The sequence below is a fragment of the Notechis scutatus genome, chromosome 12 (assembly GCF_049901735.1).
Source record: "Notechis scutatus isolate UNSWTSFEM ecotype Mainland chromosome 12, rNotScu1.2, whole genome shotgun sequence".
In the NCBI taxonomy this organism is placed as follows: Eukaryota; Metazoa; Chordata; class Lepidosauria; order Squamata; family Elapidae; genus Notechis; species Notechis scutatus.
The window spans coordinates 16,974,332-16,992,011 of NC_142020.1; the positions used below are offsets into that span (position 1 = coordinate 16,974,332).

Here is a 17,680-nt window from a genome sequence, read left to right on the forward strand (position 1 = left end):
GCTCCGGGGCGGGCGCATCACGTGTCTCGCCAGCTGCGGCAGGTCACATGATCGCCGCTGCCTGCCTCGCTCTCCAGTCGGCCGGCCTGCGGAGCGGCGATGGCGAACGTGGCGACCCGGGTGTCGTGGTCCGGCCGGGAGGCCGAGGCCGAGGCCCGGGGCGAGACTACGCCGCTGCTGAACGGCACGGGCGGACAGGTGAGGCTGGCGGAGCCCCCGTGGCCAGGAGAAGCCTACCGCTGGACGGGGAGGAGCCCGCTGGGCGGGCGGCTGGGGACCCGCGCCTTCCGGCGCGTTTCCTAAGGTTCCTGAGCATGTGCAGAAGGCCTTTCCTACGGGCTCCCTTGTTAAAGAGACAGCCGACCTCCAAGCCCCGGCATCCAAAGTGGGTGGCCTCTTGCGGGGGAACTGAGCTCTGGGCTCCAGGCGAGGGGAAGCGCCGGTGCGGCTGGAAGTTGACGGCGTGAGAAAGCGGCGCTGAGCAGGCTGAGGGGGCGACGGCCTGGGACCCTCCCTGTGGGCGCTCCTGGAAGCCCTCCCAGGCCTGTTGCCTGGCCCAGCCAGACGGCGCATCGGATCCCGGCCGTTCCCTTTGTGCCGCTCTCTTGGGTGAGGCCTTGTTTCTGGAGGGGCTCACACAGACAGCCCTTTGCCCATCAGCTTTGTGGCAATCTCTGGGCAGTTTCTGTTGATCCTACCAACACACAACAGTTTACAGGAAACGGTCTCTCCATGGCCTACAATATTGCTCTAAACTCAACACATTTCAATCTGCCTCTCTTGCATCCTTCAGTCACAGCCAAAGCAGGCCACCCACCCCCTCCCCACCCACCCCCATCCCCGAGAGTGACACAGAGGCTCCCCAGGAACCCGATCCCGATGCCCCCAAGCACTGCCTGATTGGGCGACAGGCCTGTGTTGGCTTTGTGAATCCCTTTCCCGTGACTTTCCCCGTGACTTTTCTGCTCTTCCTTCCTCTTCTGTTTCCCCCTCTGCCCTCCGGCCCCAGGGCAGCAGAATGAGGCTTTTCATTGCCTCACAAGCTCAGGGCTGAAAAGGGAAACTTAATAATTGTTGCTAAAACAGCCCCGCTGCCTGCGGAGCTGTTGGGCTTCCCGGGGATAAAGTGTGTTTGCCCCAGATCCTTCCTGCCCCAAAGGGAGCTGGGCAGCTCAAACAAGGCGGATGTGTTTTGCCTCTGCAGCTGAGCCCGTCTTCATCTTCCTCGCGATTTGGGCGCCTGAGCAACGTGGATCTTGGGGACCAGGAGAGCACGGTGAGCAAGCCGCCTGGTGGGAGGTGTGCAGCGGAATGGGGCTAAATCCAGGGGTCTTGATGGAATTTTGGTTCCTTGTAGGAAACGGAGGCCCCTCGGTCCCTCCCCAGTGAGATTCCGCACAACAACAAGCTTCTCTCCCTCAAGTACGAAGTGAGTGCCCCTGTTATTCCCGGGAAGGGCCCCGTGCGGGGCTGGGGTCAGTGTGGAAAGGGAGCCCTTCTCCCAGTGAGCCGGAGGCAAAGCTGGCACTTTGCAGCTGGGCTGGGGGTGCCCGCTTCCCCTGAAGGGGTTCTCCATCTTTTGGCCCCCTGCAGAGCTTGGACTATGACAACTGTGAGAACCAGCTCTTCTTGGAAGAGGAGAAGAGCATTAACCACACGGTGAGTGCCCTTGGGCCTCTCTTCTCTGGGGCAAACCCTTGGACGCTTTTCTTGGACCTGGTGCAGCCGAGGAACCTCAAGGGAAACCAGCAGGCACTCTCCCTGCTGCAGCCGCGGCTCTGGGGTCCTCCCACCCTCCCTTTGAGGGGGGCGATGCTCCCTGGCTTCCCAATGGTATTCTCAGCTGTTCCTGGGGCCGAGCCTGGAAAGGGGCATCTGGCAGCCAAAGGTAGCTTTGAAGGCTGGTTTTCATCAGCTCTGCCAGGAATGAGGGAGGGTGCAGAGGGGGTGGGGGGTGGGGAGCCCACCCGCATAGAACAAGGGGGAGTCCACATTAAGGGCTTGCAGGTCAGGTCCAGAACCTTGCTTTGCCAGTTGCCATGCTGCCTTCTGGGCCACAGTGCAGCAAACATCAAAGCCTGAGAAAAGGGGGGGCTGGGCTCTGATCACCCCCTCCTCTCTATACAGGCCTTCCGAACAGTGGAAATTCAGCGCTGGTTCATCTGTGCCATGATCGGCATTCTGACCGGCCTGGTTGCCTGCTTCATTGACATCATGGTGGAGACCTTAGCAGGGGTCAAGTACAAGCTGGTGAAGGGCAGTATCCTTGAGGGGGCCGGGGGGAGGGGGAAGGTCGCCCCCCCACCAAGGGGTGCTGCGGGGCAATTCAGCTCTGCTTGGCATTGGCATTCCGGGGTGTTCCCGTCCTCTCCCCCAGGCCTGTAAACGTGGGTGCCAAACTAGGAAACGGGGTTTTTCTTTTCTTCTTTTCCTTTCAGCCTATTTTTGCCCAGATATTGACAAATTCACCGAGTCTGGACGCCTCTCCTTCTCCCTGCTCCTCTGGGCCACTGTGAACGCAGGCTTCGTGATGGCCGGTTCCCTCATTGTGGCGTTTGTGGAGGTGAGGCTGGGCTAGGCTTGGGCGCGGCCTCCCTCCGTGATGGCTGTTGGGCTGCCGTGACCAAGCGCTTTGCCTCCTCTGCAGCCCGTGGCCGCCGGCAGTGGAATCCCCCAGATCAAGTGCTACCTGAATGGAGTCAAGATCCCCCACGTGGTCCGGCTGAAGGTCAGGCGCCTGGGGTGGTGTTGCGTTGTGGTTCTTCTTCACAAGGGCCGTACAGGCTTTGAGGGCGGGGGTTGTCGTGTGGCGTGGCTTCTGACTTGGGGGCTTCAGCTGCCAGGCAGCAGCAAGTCAGGGAGGAGCGTCCCTTTTGGGGTGCAGAAATGCTTCTGGCAAGGGCCCTTGGGGGCCTGGGAGGTTATGGTGGAGTCTGGCAACCCCCTGACCCATGGCCTCCTGTGTGCTCCCCTGGCAGACCCTGGTGGTTAAAGTCTGTGGCGTGATCTTCTCCGTGGTTGGAGGCCTGGCAGTGGGGAAGGTAAAGGAGGAGGGGGGGGGGGGGCAGCTGCCCTACCAATTTGATGCAAGGGGGTTCTGGGAAACAGCTTTCCTGCCCCCTCCCCCAACAGCCCTGGCTTAGCTGTGGCACTGGATGGACGGGGCCTGCCTTCGGGCCAAGCAGCCCCACAAGGGAAGGGGGAGCGGGATGGATGCCAGGCGGAGGAGCAAGTGAGGATGGCTGTCCCCAACTGGGGAGACCCTTCCCCCGCCCAGGGCCCACCCCCACTTGTCCCAAAGCCTCTCTGGCCCCTCTGCGCTCTGCTTCCAGGAAGGGCCGATGATCCACTCGGGGGCTGTCATCGCAGCTGGCGTTTCTCAAGGGCGCTCCACTTCCTTGAAGAGGGACTTCAGGGTCAGTAGCCCCCCTCCCTCCCGTGAGATCAGGGTGGGATCTGGGCCGAAGAAGCCAGCCTGGGGGTGGCACCTGGGAGTTTCCTTGGGCAGGAGAGGCCAGGCGTGTCCTGCCTGCACACAGGCTCCTCCTTTTGTCGGCCTGCAGATCTTTGAGTATTTCCGGAGGGATACGGAAAAGCGGGATTTTGTCTCGGCCGGAGCTGCCGCCGGCGTCTCAGCTGCCTTTGGGGCCCCTGTTGGTAAAGCCCCTTCCTTCTCCCCTCCCCGAGCCTCTCTTTGTCAAAGATGGGGCCCCCCTCCCGATGCCTAGGAAGAGCAGAGCTGGGCAGGGTGAGGGCCGCGGGGGCCCTGGGGAACGGCTGCCTGCTCACCCAGGTCCCCTCCCCTCCTCCACAGGGGGGGTCCTATTCAGCTTGGAAGAAGGCGCTTCCTTTTGGAACCAGTTCCTGACCTGGCGGATTGTAAGTGCCGGGGAGGGGAGCACGCGCAGCGCCTCGGGACCCCCCCCGAGGGCCTTGCTGCTGCCCCTTCCTCTCCTCTTCTCTCTCTCTCCCCCTGCAGTTCTTTGCCTCCATGATCTCCACCTTCACCCTCAACTCCATTCTCAGCGTCTACAAGGGCAACCCCCTGGACCTCTCCAGCCCCGGCCTCATCAACTTCGGCAGGTTCGATTCCGAGGTGGGCCCCCCACCCAGTCATTCCCGGGTCCCCTTTGCCACCCAGCTGGAGCTGCCTGGTCTCCCTTTCCTCTAGGGGACGAGGTGTCCAGAGGGCAGTGCTGGGGGGTGGGGCGGGTGTTTGAGGAACGGAGCGAGTGGCAGAGCCCCCGAGTTTCACTGGGGAAGGCCGGGCAGTTGCTACTGCCCCCAGGTGGGCATCAGATGGATGGCTGGGCGGAGGGTCCTACACTGAGGGGAGGGCAGTGCCAGGAAGCTGCTGGGTTCTTGGACGGACTCCCCGGCATTCCTACGCCTCTGTTCCTTTTCAGAAAATGGGGTACACGTTCCAAGAAATCCCCATCTTCATCTTCATTGGCGTGTTGGGTAAGAAACCCTTTTGGCCTGGAGAAGGGGCTTGGGTGCATCCACGGCTTGAGCACCAGGCACCAGCGGCCCTTTGGGGAAGGGCCCCCCGTGCTGCGGCTGTGTCTCCCTTGACAGCCGGTGGCGTACCCAGCAAATACGCCGACCGTTTGTTGGGGCGCCCTTTTTTCCTCTCCTGCGTGGCTGAGCCCCCCTCCATGTGATGTGGGTTCAGCCGGGAGGAAAGCGAGAGAGGCCGAGGGGACCCCGGGCTCCCCAGACTCTGCAGTGGTGCGTGTGTGCCCTCGAGGCCGAGCGCCAGGGCCCTTGCGGTGCCCCTTTCCTGACCCCACCTCTGACTCCCTCCGGTTGCAGGGGGGATCCTTGGTGCCATGTTCAATGCTCTGAACTACTGGCTGACGATGTTCCGGATCAGGTGAGGTCCTGGCGGGGCTCAGCCCGATTCTGGCCTCTCGGGGGCTGCCCTGTTCCACCCAGCCTCCGCCTCACCTGCGCCTTGGCCCCTCGGTTCCCCAGGTACATCCACCGCCCGTGCCTGCAGGTGATTGAGGCTGTGCTGGTGGGGGCCGTGACGGCGGCGATTGCCTTTGTCCTCATCTACAGTTCTACAGACTGCCAGCCTCTCCAGGACAACAGCATGGCCTACCCGCTGCAGGTAGGGGGTCGCTGGGTGGGAGGCATTGAGCTGGGAGGAGCCCTGTTGCTGAAGGGGCCCAGGCTTGGGCTCAACAGGTGGGCCAACAGCAAGCAGAGCAGAGTTTCAAGCACGGGGGGGGGGGGCAAGGGGGGCAGGTGCTGCCGGACTGGCCAGGGGCTCCATGCATCTCCTTCGGTTCTGAGGCTCCCCCCGAATAGGGTGCTTGTGCGACGAGCTTCTCCTCTTTCTCCCCGTTTCCTTTTCACCAGCTCTTTTGCCCCGATGGGCAGTACAACTCCATGGCGGCTGCCTTCTTCAACACCCCCGAGAAGAGTGTGGTCCGCCTCTTCCATGACCCGCCAGGTCAGCTGCCTCTGCTGCCGCACCCGCAGGGATGGGGCTCAGCAGGGCTCACCTGGGAGCTGCCTCTGTGGCTGCAGGGGTACCTTGAGCGGCAACTTGCCAGCCACGGGGCTGCTAAGCAGAACCAAACTACTCGGCGGGGTCTCCTTGGTCTTCTGCCGTGGAGCAGCCCTCAGGGTTGTGCCAGGGCCCAGCTCATCCACCCCACCCCCCCGCTTCTCTTGGGGGGGGGGAGAGGAGTGAGGGTCTTCTGTTGCCCCCCTCCAGGCACTTACGACCCCATGACCTTGGGCTTGTTCACCCTGGTGTATTTCTTCCTGGCCTGCTGGACCTATGGGCTGACGGTGTCCGCCGGCGTCTTCATCCCTTCCCTACTGATCGGGGCTGCCTGGGGCCGCCTCTTCGGCATTTCCTTGTCCTACATCCCCCACAGTTTCGTGAGTCCGGGGCTCCCCCCCCCCACCGGGAGAATCTTGAGGGAGGGCCTGGGGGTCCAAGAGGCGAGTGTCATTGCAGGGGCTGGCTGGAGCCCAGGATGCGTGTCTGGGCCACTTGGTCCTGATCCTGGGGTCAGTTCCTCCCCCTCCCCTGTACTATGGGGGCTCGTGGGGTAAGGGGGAGCCCCATCTGCCCTACTACCTGCTTCCTCTCTGGCTTCCAGATCAGGGCTGACCCAGGGAAGTATGCGCTGATGGGAGCCGCAGCACAGCTGGGTGAGTACGGAAGCCTTGGGCCCATTTCCAAGGCCTCCATGGTGGGGGGAACCGGTGGTGGGGGCAGGCTGTGCTTCAGCAGAGTCCAGTTCTGATGTGCATGTGTGTGCATGGTGGGGTGGGGGCGAGCTTGGCCCCTTTGGCAGGAGCAGAGCCAGGCTGGGGAGGGTCAATCTGGCCGCTCTGGCTGGGCCGACCGCTGGATGCAGTTGGGTGGGAAAAGGGCTTTGGACACGGTGGAGCCTTCCTGGCTATTTGGGTTCCTGGTGGCCAATATGGCCGTCGTGTCTGAGGAGGCAGCAGCGCCTCCTCCTGGTGGTGGGGCGGGAAGGAAGGAGACGTGCCAGCGGGGGTCTCTTGTTCCAGGGGGATCGTGAGGATGACGCTGAGCTTGACTGTGATCATGATGGAGGCCACGGGCAATGTCACTTACGGCTTCCCCATCATGCTGGTCCTGATGACTGCCAAGATTGTGGGGGACTTCTTTGCGGAGGTGAGAGGCTGCACCCTAGAGGGCTCCGGCGGGAGGTCGAGAGGCCCAGAAGCCTTTTATGCCCGTGGCGGCTGGGAGGGCACCACCCTCGAGGCCACCTTGGCGTGACTCAGGCCAGACGGGGCCTTCGGTGACTCAGTTTTCCCTCCTGGCTGCCGGCACAGACTTTCCAGCATCCGTCTGGCAGGACTGTCCTCCTGCCGCCAAACAAATTGTTCCGGAAAGTTCGTCTGCCAGGCCCTCCCCCCTGGTGGCCTCAGGGTCTCTCTCGCCCATCTTCAACCCCTTCTCCCCATTCCAGGGCTTGTATGACATGCACATCCAGCTCCAGAGTGTCCCCTTCTTGCACTGGGAGGCCCCGGTCACTTCACACTCATTCACGGCCACGTAAGTTGAGGGGTCGGGAAGGGGCCAATCGCCTCTCCCGCTTGTGCCCCCAGGGCTGCCCTGGGCCCAGCCTGAGCCTGGGCTCCCCTCCCTACAGCCAGGTGATGAGCACCCCGGTCACCTGCCTGCGGCAGAGCGAGAAAGTGGGGACCGTCGTGGACATCCTCAGCGACACGGCTTCCAACCACAATGGCTTCCCCGTGGTGGAGAGCAGCCCTGGCAGCCAGCAGGTAGGCAAGTGTCCGCATGGCCTGGGGCCCTCCCTGAAGCCCCAGGGAGTCGCGGTTGCTGTGACAGGCTCAGGTCTCTGTTGCTCCCGGGGGGTGTTCCCCTGCAAAGGGCCTCCTGGACACTTCAGCCCCAAGCAGCCTTTGGGGCGAGAGACCGCAGGGGGGTCAGGGTGGCGTTGCAGGGGCAGACAGGGAGACACTGAGCCCCCAGTGCCACCTGGCGTCTGCTGAAGGGGGGCCCCTCCTCTCTCCACTGGGCCTCCCACTGTTGCAGGGGAGCGACCCAGGAGAGCCTCTCTCGTTGCAGGCGATGGGCCTGCGGGGCCTGATCCTGCGCTCTCAGCTGATCGTGCTCCTGAAGCACAAGGTTGGTGTGCGCTGGCTGGGGGCAGCGGTGGGGAAGGCCGGGCGGCTGGGGCAGAGCCAGACCTTGAGCTGGGCTGCTCAAGGCCACCGTTGGCCGCAGGGGAGCCGGTCCGCTCCCTGTGGCCTGGGCCAAGTGGGCTGCCCCACGACGCTCCCTGTCTCACGGCAGGTCTTTGTGGAGCGGGCCAGCCTGTCTCTGCGGCAGCGGCGGCTGAAGCTGAAGGACTTCCGGGACGCCTACCCCCGCTTTCCCCCCATCCAGTCCATCCACGTCTCCCAGGACGAGCGGGAGTGCATGGTGGACCTGACCGAGTTCATGAATCCTCGCCCTACTGTGTGCCGCAGGTGGGGGCCCCGGGGGGGACACACTTCCCTAGCGGCCAGGCCAGGCAGCTGCAGGGGTGCCTCCTCGCTCCTGGGCCCAAGCTGGCCCACCTGCTGCAGGGGCAGTGCGCTCACCTGGGGCGCCCACCCTCCGCCTGACTGGCCTGCCTTCCCCTTGCAGGAGGCCTCTCTCCCGAGGGTGTTCAAGCTCTTCCGAGCCCTGGGCTTGCGCCACCTGGTGGTCGTGGACAATCAGAACCAGGTAGGGCCCCTGCTCTGGTCCTTAGGGGGTGGGAAGAAGGGGGTGTCTCTTGCAGGGAGGGGCTCCTCCAGCTGATGGGGGGCTGGGGCTGCTTGCCCAGCCTGAGCGGGTGCACCCGTCTTGCCTTGCAGGTGGTGGGGCTGGTCACGCGGAAGGACTTGGCTCGCTACCGGCTGGGGAAGAAGGGCATTGAGGAGATGCTCTTGGCCAAGACCTGACTTTGCTGGGCTGCTCAGATTCGTGTGCCGGAGCCTCCGGCTCTTCCCTTGCGGGGTACCGGCACAGAGGTCCCATCGGGGGCTCCTGCTCCCAGCTACACCCCTGGCTGCGCCCGCCTCCCCATGGCCCTCTTCACTGCTCTGCGCGGGGTGGGGGCTGCTGCAGGCTCCTCCGAGAGACCTGGTGGGGCCCAGAGAGTAGCGACGGCAGGCAGACCTGCTGCAACCTGGGCTTGGCATGGCTTTTGTGTGTCTCTCTCACGCCTTCACGGCTCTCGGCACATTTCCCTTGGCCCTCCCCTCACCGCCTGTGCCTTCCAAGCCCTCCTCAGGCAGGCACCATGCCAAGCAGGCCCAGAGCCCGCCTCCTTCAGCTCCCTCCCCTCCAGCAAGGAGGGGGGCTTGGCCTGGGTGGGGAGGTGTGTCACCAGAGGGCTCTTTCCCTGCTTTTCTCTCTCTGGTTGAAACGGACCAAGCAAGGCTGGCCTTGTGCCCCCCCTTCACTGCTGCCCCTCCCCAAAACATCCAGAGGGTGTTAAGTTGGAGGAGGGGGGCTTCTTCGTCAGTTGGGCCGACCAGCAGCCCTTTTCCCGAGACTTTGGTTTTATCCTTTCTTCTGCACTGCGAGGCCTCGAAGCTTTGCTGTCTTCTACAGCACGCGCAGCTGTACCTCAAAAGTCCTTTTTTTGTGCTGAAATAAAAACGAATTAGGTTTTTCTCCCTTCTGCTCTTGGTCCTGATTGCCCTGGCTGTGCCACCCACAGAGCGAAGAGGGGCTGCGGCACAAGAAATGGAGCCGGAACAAAAATGGTGTAGAAGTTGGATGTGGGAACCTCCATTCATTCCCCCCCACCCCGCCAAGCAGCAGTTTCCCAGCACCAAAGCCAGGTCTCTTAGCAACTGCACCCACAGGGGACCTATTGTGACGCTCCATTAGGCAGCAGCCTGGGCCCCTCCCTCCTGACTGGTGCACTGGACACCCCACAGGTGAAGAGATGGCAAGTGGGTGCAGCTTGCCGGACGGGCCATGAGGTCTGGCTATGCGGTCTTGGTGCTCGGGTCCCTGGTGCTGCAGAAGGACCTCAGCGGGGGACCCTCCCTCCGGAGCCGGACTGCTCGGGAAGCGGATGGAAGAGATGACCCTGCTGGCTCCTGCCCAGAGGGAAACCTGCTGCCCCAATTCCAGCACCTGTTGTGTTCGCAAGGCTTCTGCTGGATCTCGGAGACGACCTGGGGGTTCCCCCTGGCTGGGGCAGTCCTGCTGCTGTTCTGGTTGGCCTTCGAAATCTGGAGCTCCTCCTGCCTGGCCAGGTGGCAAGCCCAGCTCAGGCAGCCTGTCGCTACAGACAGCCAAGCAGCGCAGCCCAGCTCTCCTCCCCCCTTGGTAAAGAGATGGCTTTGCGTATTGCGTTCTCTGATGCAGTCCTGGGCAGCTTGCATAACACACCCACCAGCCCGGAGCTTGGCTGACCAAAGGCACCCATGAGCCTTTTTCCCCCAGGGCTTTTCTGCATGAGCTGAGCCCCGTCTGAACACGGCTCTGAAGCCGCCCGCCCCTCCTCCCCCCGTTGTGGCAGGTGGAGAGTCTAGGTTTGCAGAGGGTCCTGGGGAAGCAGGGAGATCAGCCAGAAGTACAAACTCCCACTTGCGGGGGTGGGCTTTGGAAAGGGGGGCATGAGTGTTGAGCGGAGTTGACCCCGCTTTGCAGGGTCAAAGTGGGCACCCACCATATCCAGCTTCCTGTCTGCAATTGCCGGCAAGAGGCTTGGGAAGCCGATGGGGTAGACTGCCTCTGAATATGGAGGGGTCATCTTTCAGTGGTACAGAATGTGTCCTTCAAGCATTGGAAGGGTGGCGTTAAAACAGGTGACCCTGAACCACCTTGTCCTTAATTTTCTATGGATCTATCTGGGACTGGCTGTATTTCAGAGGGAGGGCTTGTCCGGGGGCAGGTCGTTGGCCTAGATACGCCCAAGTTGACCCAAAGCATCCTGGTTTTTCTGAAACGATGGACTGTCCCATACAAGGACAAGTCACCATGGTTTACAATAAAACAACATTTGATAACAAATCCAAACCATATAAATCATCTCCATTCAAAACACGTTACACGTGTCTGTCCAGGGAAGGAAATTGGAAGCAGAAATCAACTCCCCCTCCCTTTGCTCAGAGGAGTCCTGGCAGGTCAAGGTGGCCCCAAAGAGACCGTTGTAGGGATCCCTCCAGAGTGCAGGTGCCAACTCGGCCAAGCCCTCCCCAGAGCTGGCAGATGGCACCCTATGGGCAGCAGAAGCAACCTGGACGTTGGTGCCCTGCTGAGCCTGAGAGAGTCCTCCACCCTCGTGCTGAAGCAGGCGAGCTGCCCATGGTTCCCCAAACCGGAAGGGACCAACTTAACCTTTTATTAAGTTTGCTACGATTCACCTCGTGCCTTTGGGAGGCCAGAATGCATCTTCACCATGAGAAAACTTGAAACCCAGTAACATTTTTCCCCATTACAGCCTGAAGCAGAGTGCGAAGAAGAGAAAGACTTTCCAGCCACACAAGCAAAACGTATGTTTATTCCAACCTCATCTTTCCCTGGACTACCGCTGGCCCCAGTGGCATTAGATCTCCAAGTTCACCAGGAATGGTGGCTGTTTGCGCTGTGAATGGGAGCCGGTGGCACCTCTCCCCCCATGAAGTTTCAATCCGAGCCCGCCCTGCCTTTTCAAGCTTCAGCAGGAAGGCTCCCCTCTTGCTGACCTAGGAGGCCTCTTGCAGTTGTAGAACTCAGGTTTAAGACTTTCCAAAGGCAGCATCGATTCTCTTCCTTCTCCACTGTTCAAAGAGATCCCTTGTCAGGTTTTTCTTTTCAATAGTAAGATAGTCAAGGCAGCTTGATGGATGTTTTAAAAATGCTTTCTATAAGTCGATTAAAAATAAATAACAAATATATCCTTTTTTCTGTTCTAGACTCCAGCTGCATTTGTGGGAGGCAACTAGCATCTGATTTTGAAAGGTAGGTGAAATCTCTGCCAATGCACTTTCTGCCCTCTCCATAATGGCAGAAAAACTCCTTTGTGGAGGCCACTCAAGGCTGTGAGGAGCTGGCTGGGCCCCTTGTGTTGCTGGGGAAGGCTCAGTGGGGCTCACCTATCTGGGCATCCTAAAACAGTCGTAACAGGTTCTCCAGGCAAATTAAGGTCCGGAGAATTCCCAAAAGGGCAGGGATGGGCATGGTGAAGAAGTGCAGTGGTTATTTTTTTTATAAATGGGGTCATCTGGAAGTGGAAACACTTTTTTCTCTGCTTTTTTCTTTATTTCTACAGTTATGAGCTGCCTTGTCAGGTGCACAGACATCCTTATGATCCACACCAAACTCCACAAAGCGTGTGTCAAGATGAGAACTTATACCAAAAGTACCTCCCCTGTCTACCTCCTTTGTTACGGAGCACTGCGATTCTGCCAAAGCACTCCTCCTCCTCCTCCTCTTCCTCCCCCTCCGGCTCCTCCTCCTGCTTGCCGCTCCTAAAACACTTGAACTTGCGCTGTCATGTGGCTACAGATGCTTCTCGGACAATGCACGATTCCTCTGAGGCTTCCGAAGCCAGCAGCTCTGATTCTTCTTCCTCGGATTCAGAAGATCTTTATTTTCTGAAGAAAAGAAAACAACATGGGCCATCATTTATCCCTTTATTCCCAGAAAGACTTCCTGAAATAAAAGGCGCACCACTGCTTCCGGAGAGTCATCCTGAAATTAAGGGAGCCCCGCAGATGTCTGTTGCACAAATAAACATTGTCGAGAGCTCCACTTTTGAAAAGGAGGATCAGGTCATTTTGGTGGAGAAATCTCTTGAAATCCGCATGGGGCCCCTGCCAGCCCCCACAGCCCCCGGCTCCCTTCCCAGCTTGAGAGTCAGGGATAAAGAGGCAGCGGGAGAGAGACCTTCGCCCTTCCCCTTGCTGGATCAAATGGCCATCCAGTGCCTTGACTTCAGGGTGAAGGAGCAGCAGGAGGAACTTGCAGAGAAAACCACAGAGAAATCCTCCCCCAAACCTTCCTCTGAAAAAGAGGAAGAGCCCACTCAGCCCTTCAAGGTCACTGCAGACCCTGTGGACGGCCTGCCTCCCAGGGACTCAGAGGAAGTCCCAGCTGTTCTAAAAGCAATGGACGAGAAAAGGAGAAACTTCTTGGAATTTCACATCAAGAAGAAAATGGTTCAGAGACGGTGTGGAGTTCCCACTGTGGTCATCAACTCTGTGAACCGGTTTCAATCCGTGGGGAAAAAATCCTTCCGTGAGGATCTTAAAAAAACGATGCAAAATGTTTTACTAATCCCAAGGGAGGCTGAAGCATCAGCGCGCCCTGCCTTCCTCCCGAGAAACGCCATGGCCTTCTACACGAAATCTTTGCAGGAACCTCCAGGAGCCAAAGGGCACTATCTTTTTCACAAAGCAAACCCAGAAGAAATCAGAAAAGTGGGCTCCTTCCCTGCTCCCGAGGAGCTGGCCCTTAAACCAAGAGATTCCCAGAGAAGTCAAAGAAATTGCGTTCTTTTCTCAGTGGAGCCAGAAAAACTCCGGAAGCTGCTTTTCCATTTAACAGTGAAAATGGTGGAAATCCAGAAGGAAGCCTTTCCTGAAATGGTGGAGGACTCCCTCCGCACCTTCAACATCCTGTCTGTAAAGCCTCTGCCGAAGCCAATCCGTTTTGGCAACAAAATCTCAAGGCCCCTCTCGCTGGCCTTCATGGCCCAGGAGGCGCTCTGCATCATTGATTTCAACATCAGCCACAAATACATGGTCTTCACCTGGGGAATCCCCACCCCGCACTCAAGACCCACGGAAAAGGCTACCCGGGGCCTGTCAAAGCCCGCCCAGGGAGTCCCTCAGAAGCCCCCCATTCCCATCCTGGTCCTGAAGTCTCCCAGGAAGGGGGCCTCGTCCCCCGGGGGGGCTGAGTCAGGGCAAATCCTCCTGATTCCAAAGCCCCCACGGCTCCAGGCCCCCCACAGAGCCTGCCTGGCTCCTGCAGAAGAGCCCCAGGAGGTCCAGTTCACAGACCACTGGAAGCAGAGCTGCTTGGCTCCCGGCGCTCCTTCCAAACCGGCCAGAGGAGCCCCTTCCCGGTCCCTGGCAAGGCCTCTCAGAGATGCCCCCGCCCAGGAACGTGTGGAAACCGAAGCTCCGGGTGAAGTGGCTCTTGCCAGGCCTTGTCCTGAGAGCCAGGGAGCTGCTGGCAAAGGCAGTCCCAGCACCAAGCCAGAAGCCGCAGGGGATGGGAAAACCAGGACGCTTCTCAGAGCTGCAGCAAACGTACAGGAGCTACAAGACCGGCCTTGCTCTACAGGTCTCCCGGCTCCCCTCGAGGAAGGAGAGAAGGCAGCTGCGAAAGAGGCAGGAGGCAAGAAAGGTGGGGGCCAGCAGGAAGAGCCGGAAGGCCCGCTGCCCTACAGGGCTCTCCCACTCTCCCTGGAAAGGGGGCCAAGCAGACGGGATGCAGGCAGGCAGGGAGAGCTGGAAGGGACCATGCACTACGCGTCCACGCCCCCCCAGACAAGAGCAGGGACTGGAAGCAGAAAAGGGGAGCCTCAACAGGCGGAGCTGGAGGCAACGATGCACTACAGAGCTCTCCCACCGTCCCCCGAAGAGGGGCCTGGCCAAAGAGACGGCGACGAAGAGGGAGAGCTGGAGGGGACCATCTGCTACCGGGCTCCCTCCGAGACCCCCAAGAAAGGCGCAGCGACAGGAAGGCCAAGAGATGCGGACCGAGCGGCAGAGCTGGAAGGCAGGCTGCGCTACGCCGCCGGCCCCGACACGGGAAGCAGAAAAGGCGGCGAGGGCCAGGCGGGGCTGGAAGCAACGATGCATTACAGGGCTCGCTCCCGGTCCCCGGAGAAGGGAGCGAGGGAGGGGGACGCGCTCGCAGAGCCGGGCGGGACAGCCGAGGCCGAGGGACAAAGAGCCGCAGCGGAGCGAGCCAGGAGCGCGCAGAGATTCCCCCGCCCGCGCAAGCGACGCCGGAGTCCAGAGCAGCGGCCAGACGGACGGAAAAGAAGCGGTGGCGCTCAAGGAAGGCCGGACCGGCCGGAAGGGCCGGGAAGGAGCGCCCCGCGGCGAGGCCCTCGCCCTCTCGGTGGGCCTGCGGGCGGCGGGGAGCCGGCGGGACGCGCCCCCACGCGGGCCAGCCTCTTCCTCCAGCTGGACCTGGCCCGGGAGAAGCTCCACCTGCGCTTGCAGAAGCGGCTGGAGGCGGCGCTGCGGCCGCGGCAGAGGGCCGGGCTGAGCCTCCGCGTGGAGACGGGCGCGGGGAAGCGACGGGGGCCACCGCCGGCCCGACCCTTCTGCTACGCCTGCCCGGCCCCGGAGCGCCGCGGGGCCGCCGTCAAGACGGTGTGCTGGGCGCTGCCGCAGCGCATCCTGGACATGAGCGGCGGCCGGGTGCCGCAGGTGGCCCGCCTGGAGCGCCGGCCCGGGAAGCCCCGCAGAGGCGGCCCGCAGAGGCGGCCGGACAGGCGACGGCGAGGCGCTGGACAGGGCCGCCCAGGGGAGGCCGCGCCGGGGGCCATTAAACCGTTTGCTTGACAGCCGAGTCTGGGGGTGTCTTCCGGGCGCGCGGCGGTCTGGGGTCCTCGGCCGGAATTAGGCCTCCGGGCTCCCGCGGGCTCCGCCGCTTCCCGGCCAGCCACGAGCGACAGGCAAAGGCGGCCCTGCGTGGCCGACTCCGGGGCAACGGGGCGGGAACGCATGCGCACGGAGAACCAACAGTCCCTTTTCGTGCGTTTGCGCAGCGCGGCACCGCGAAGCTCGACCTGCCCTCACTTCGGAGCCCACTTCAGGGCGGAGCGTCTCGCGCAGCAGGGCGGGGACATCCGCGCGCGGTTCTCGGGAGCGCCGCCAGCCTAGATGGGAGCGAAGCACCCCGTTCAACGCAGGCGCGGTGGCCAAGTGGTAAGGCGTCGGTCTCGTAAACCGAAGATCACGGGTTCGAACCCCGTCCGTGCCTCGCGAGTTCCAGCTGCCCTTGGCTTACCCCGGCAAGGGGGCGACAGGAGGAATGGAAGAGGGGCTCATTTTTAGGGCGGTCCGCCGCCGTCGGCGGCAGTTCCCACACGTGTCAGGGGCACCCCCCCTCCATTTTCTAGTGGGCAGCCGTCCGCGCTTCGAGACATCGGGAGCTCGGTCGACATCCCACGCGGGAAAGTGGACGGGCGGCCGCCTTATCTCCCTTATCACCCCGCAGTCACACACCCCGCCCTCCCGTCTGTGGATCCCTGCGGCTGCGTCCAGTGGCTGCCCCGCGGGCGGAGGAACAGGCCTTCCTTTCCAAGCGGCTAGTCCTCAAGGGCTGTCCTGCCGGGGGCGGGGAAACTCCCGGCCAGCCTCTCCGCGGCCACACCCCTGCCAGGCAGTCTTTGCCCCGCGGGCGAGGAGCGCCGTCCGAGCGGAGCAGCGGTAAGTGCCCCGGCGCGCCCGGACAGGTGGCCCGCGAGGGTTCAACTCCGCTGCCCGCCGGACGGGCCATGCGCCTGGGCTGGGCTCGCCGTCAGTCAGAGGGTCCCGGGCTGCTCTTGTGGCGGGGGTTCCGCGGGCGGAAAGCCGGGGAGGCGCGGCGGGTCCTCTCGGACTGGCGCGGGGAGGCTCTTCAGCGAGGCTTCGCAGCCCTGGCGCGGCCCCGCCCCCTCCCAGCCTGGGAATTCTGGGAGTTGCAGAATTGCAGTCCAAACGCCCGGGGAGCTTCGTTGTCTCCCCCCCCAGTGAGCTCTGCTGCTCGGGACGTTTCGCTGAGCGCGCTCAATTTCGCTGACGCCCCGTTTCCGTCCGAAAAAGAGCGAAATGAGCGAGATATCGCGGCTGACCCCGGCTGGGGGTCCGGAGAAACGGCCGCAGGCGGGAGGAGCCGGCGGGCTCCCAGCTGAGAAGATTCGCGGCTGACAGCCGGAGCCCGCCCGGCTGGGCAAAGAAAGGGCGCTCCGGCCGGGCTGCCTAGGGCGGGAGTGACCCCGCGGTCCCTCGGGGCGGGGGCTTGCCTTGCGGGAGGCCGCGGGGGCCGGTTTTGCGGTTGGAGGAGGAATCCCCCCCCCCCCCGGGAGGCTGTGAATCCAGAGTCGGGGTTTTGGGGGCGAGATGAGCTTGCTTGGTACCCAACTGGCCCACAAAGTCCCGCTTCCGGGCTCGCCTTCTGCTCTCGGGCGCCGCGGGGCTGGGGGCTGTCCAGGGAAGCGGCTGAAGGAAGGGGGTGGGGGGGCAGCCCAGCCCCTCCGTCGGCATCCGCCTTCTATGCAGGTGGGGGGGGGGGCTCAAAGAGCTCAGAGTCCCAGCCAAAGTGGAGGCTGTCCTAGGGAAATTGGGGGTTGGTGGTGGCTGGCAAGACCATCAAACAGGCCTTTGAGTGGCAGCAGGCACAGCGACCGAGCCCCTGGGCGGGGGGAGCAGCTTCTGGAGATCCGGAGGGGCTTCCGAGCGAGGCATGCCTGCGTGTCCTGGGGGGCTGGAGAACTCAGGCGTGCATCCTCTGCACAGGAACTGCTGGAAGGTCAGCTGAGGGAGGGGGAGCAGGTGGGCCCCCCAACCACCGGTTGCTCTTTGCGCAGGGAAAATGAGGGACTTTTGGGGGCAGCTGTGTTTTTCCATGCTACCATAATGCCCCTAAAAATCCTTATTGCTCTTGCCGTGTATCTCAAAGCTGGGCCAAGGAGTGAGTGTGCAGACTACGTTGTTTCAGGGCAGCTGCTGACCCGGGGAAACTTCCTCCCAGGGACCAGGCAGACTTCAGACTTGGCCTTGGACAACTTCCTGACTCTTCCCTCCTCCCCCAATTCATTGCTAAACGGGGCTGCCAAAAAGCCAGTCTTTCCATCCTTTGTCAGAGGCGTGAAGGTTGAGGACGGGGCATGGGGACTAATCGCAGCATTCGTGGGCTCCCTGCACCCCTAAGGCCACTTTGGCCATCAGAGAGTCTGCCAGAGTAACCCCACAACAAACACCCATTCCTGCCTGTCCAACTCAGCTTATCTAGGCTGAAGAGGAAGGGATTATCCCTGGGAAAAAGAGCCTCCCAGCAGAAGGGACAGTCCCCTTGACCCCTGGTGGTACAGGGCAAAGAACTGACCCTGCCCAGGTTTCCCTCCTACTGGACATTGCTTCGGACAGTGACACAGAGTGGTGCCCACAGCTTTCCACAGCTGGCTGCTACAAAAGAGGTGAGGCCGCTGAAGCAGCAAAAAGGAACAGCCCATTTGCT

At 61.9% G+C, this 17,680-nt stretch overlaps 2 protein-coding genes and 1 non-coding gene across 3 annotated transcripts; all 3 read left to right on the plus strand.

Annotated features, from left to right (window-relative positions):
• Positions 1–34: 34 nt before the first annotated feature.
• On the plus strand, positions 35–8,594 carry CLCN7 (Cl-/H+ antiporter 7). Its single transcript, XM_026683241.2, is given in 26 exon segments — positions 35–198; positions 1,205–1,276; positions 1,358–1,429; positions 1,594–1,659; positions 2,128–2,260; positions 2,454–2,563; positions 2,648–2,728; positions 2,979–3,041; positions 3,333–3,416; positions 3,564–3,657; positions 3,815–3,879; positions 3,980–4,096; positions 4,407–4,461; positions 4,816–4,876; positions 4,978–5,116; positions 5,368–5,461; positions 5,729–5,898; positions 6,123–6,174; positions 6,540–6,667; positions 6,969–7,054; positions 7,152–7,284; positions 7,592–7,651; positions 7,820–7,973; positions 7,976–7,995; positions 8,156–8,236; positions 8,368–8,594. Coding segments are annotated over 26 exon segments (2,376 nt in total). The 5' UTR covers positions 35–99; the 3' UTR covers positions 8,455–8,594.
• Positions 8,595–10,950: 2,356 nt separating this feature from the next.
• Positions 10,951–15,021, plus strand: LOC113422379 (uncharacterized). The gene is made up of 3 exons (XM_087942351.1): positions 10,951–11,007; positions 11,410–11,455; positions 11,766–15,021. Exon 3 carries the CDS (start codon positions 12,016–12,018, stop codon positions 15,019–15,021), a length of 3,006 nt encoding a protein of 1,001 aa, XP_087798477.1. The 5' UTR covers positions 10,951–11,007; positions 11,410–11,455; positions 11,766–12,015.
• Positions 15,022–15,370: 349 nt separating this feature from the next.
• Positions 15,371–15,442, plus strand: TRNAT-CGU (transfer RNA threonine (anticodon CGU)). Its single transcript has one exon. It is a non-coding gene; the product is annotated as a tRNA-Thr (tRNA).
• The last annotated feature ends 2,238 nt before the right edge of the window (positions 15,443–17,680 follow it).

Bases quoted from the DNA above. Each gene is read 5' to 3' on its own strand.
- LOC113422379 (XM_087942351.1), top strand. From the start codon at position 12,016: ATGCACGATTCCTCTGAGGCTTCCGAAGCCAGCAGCTCTGATTCTTCT.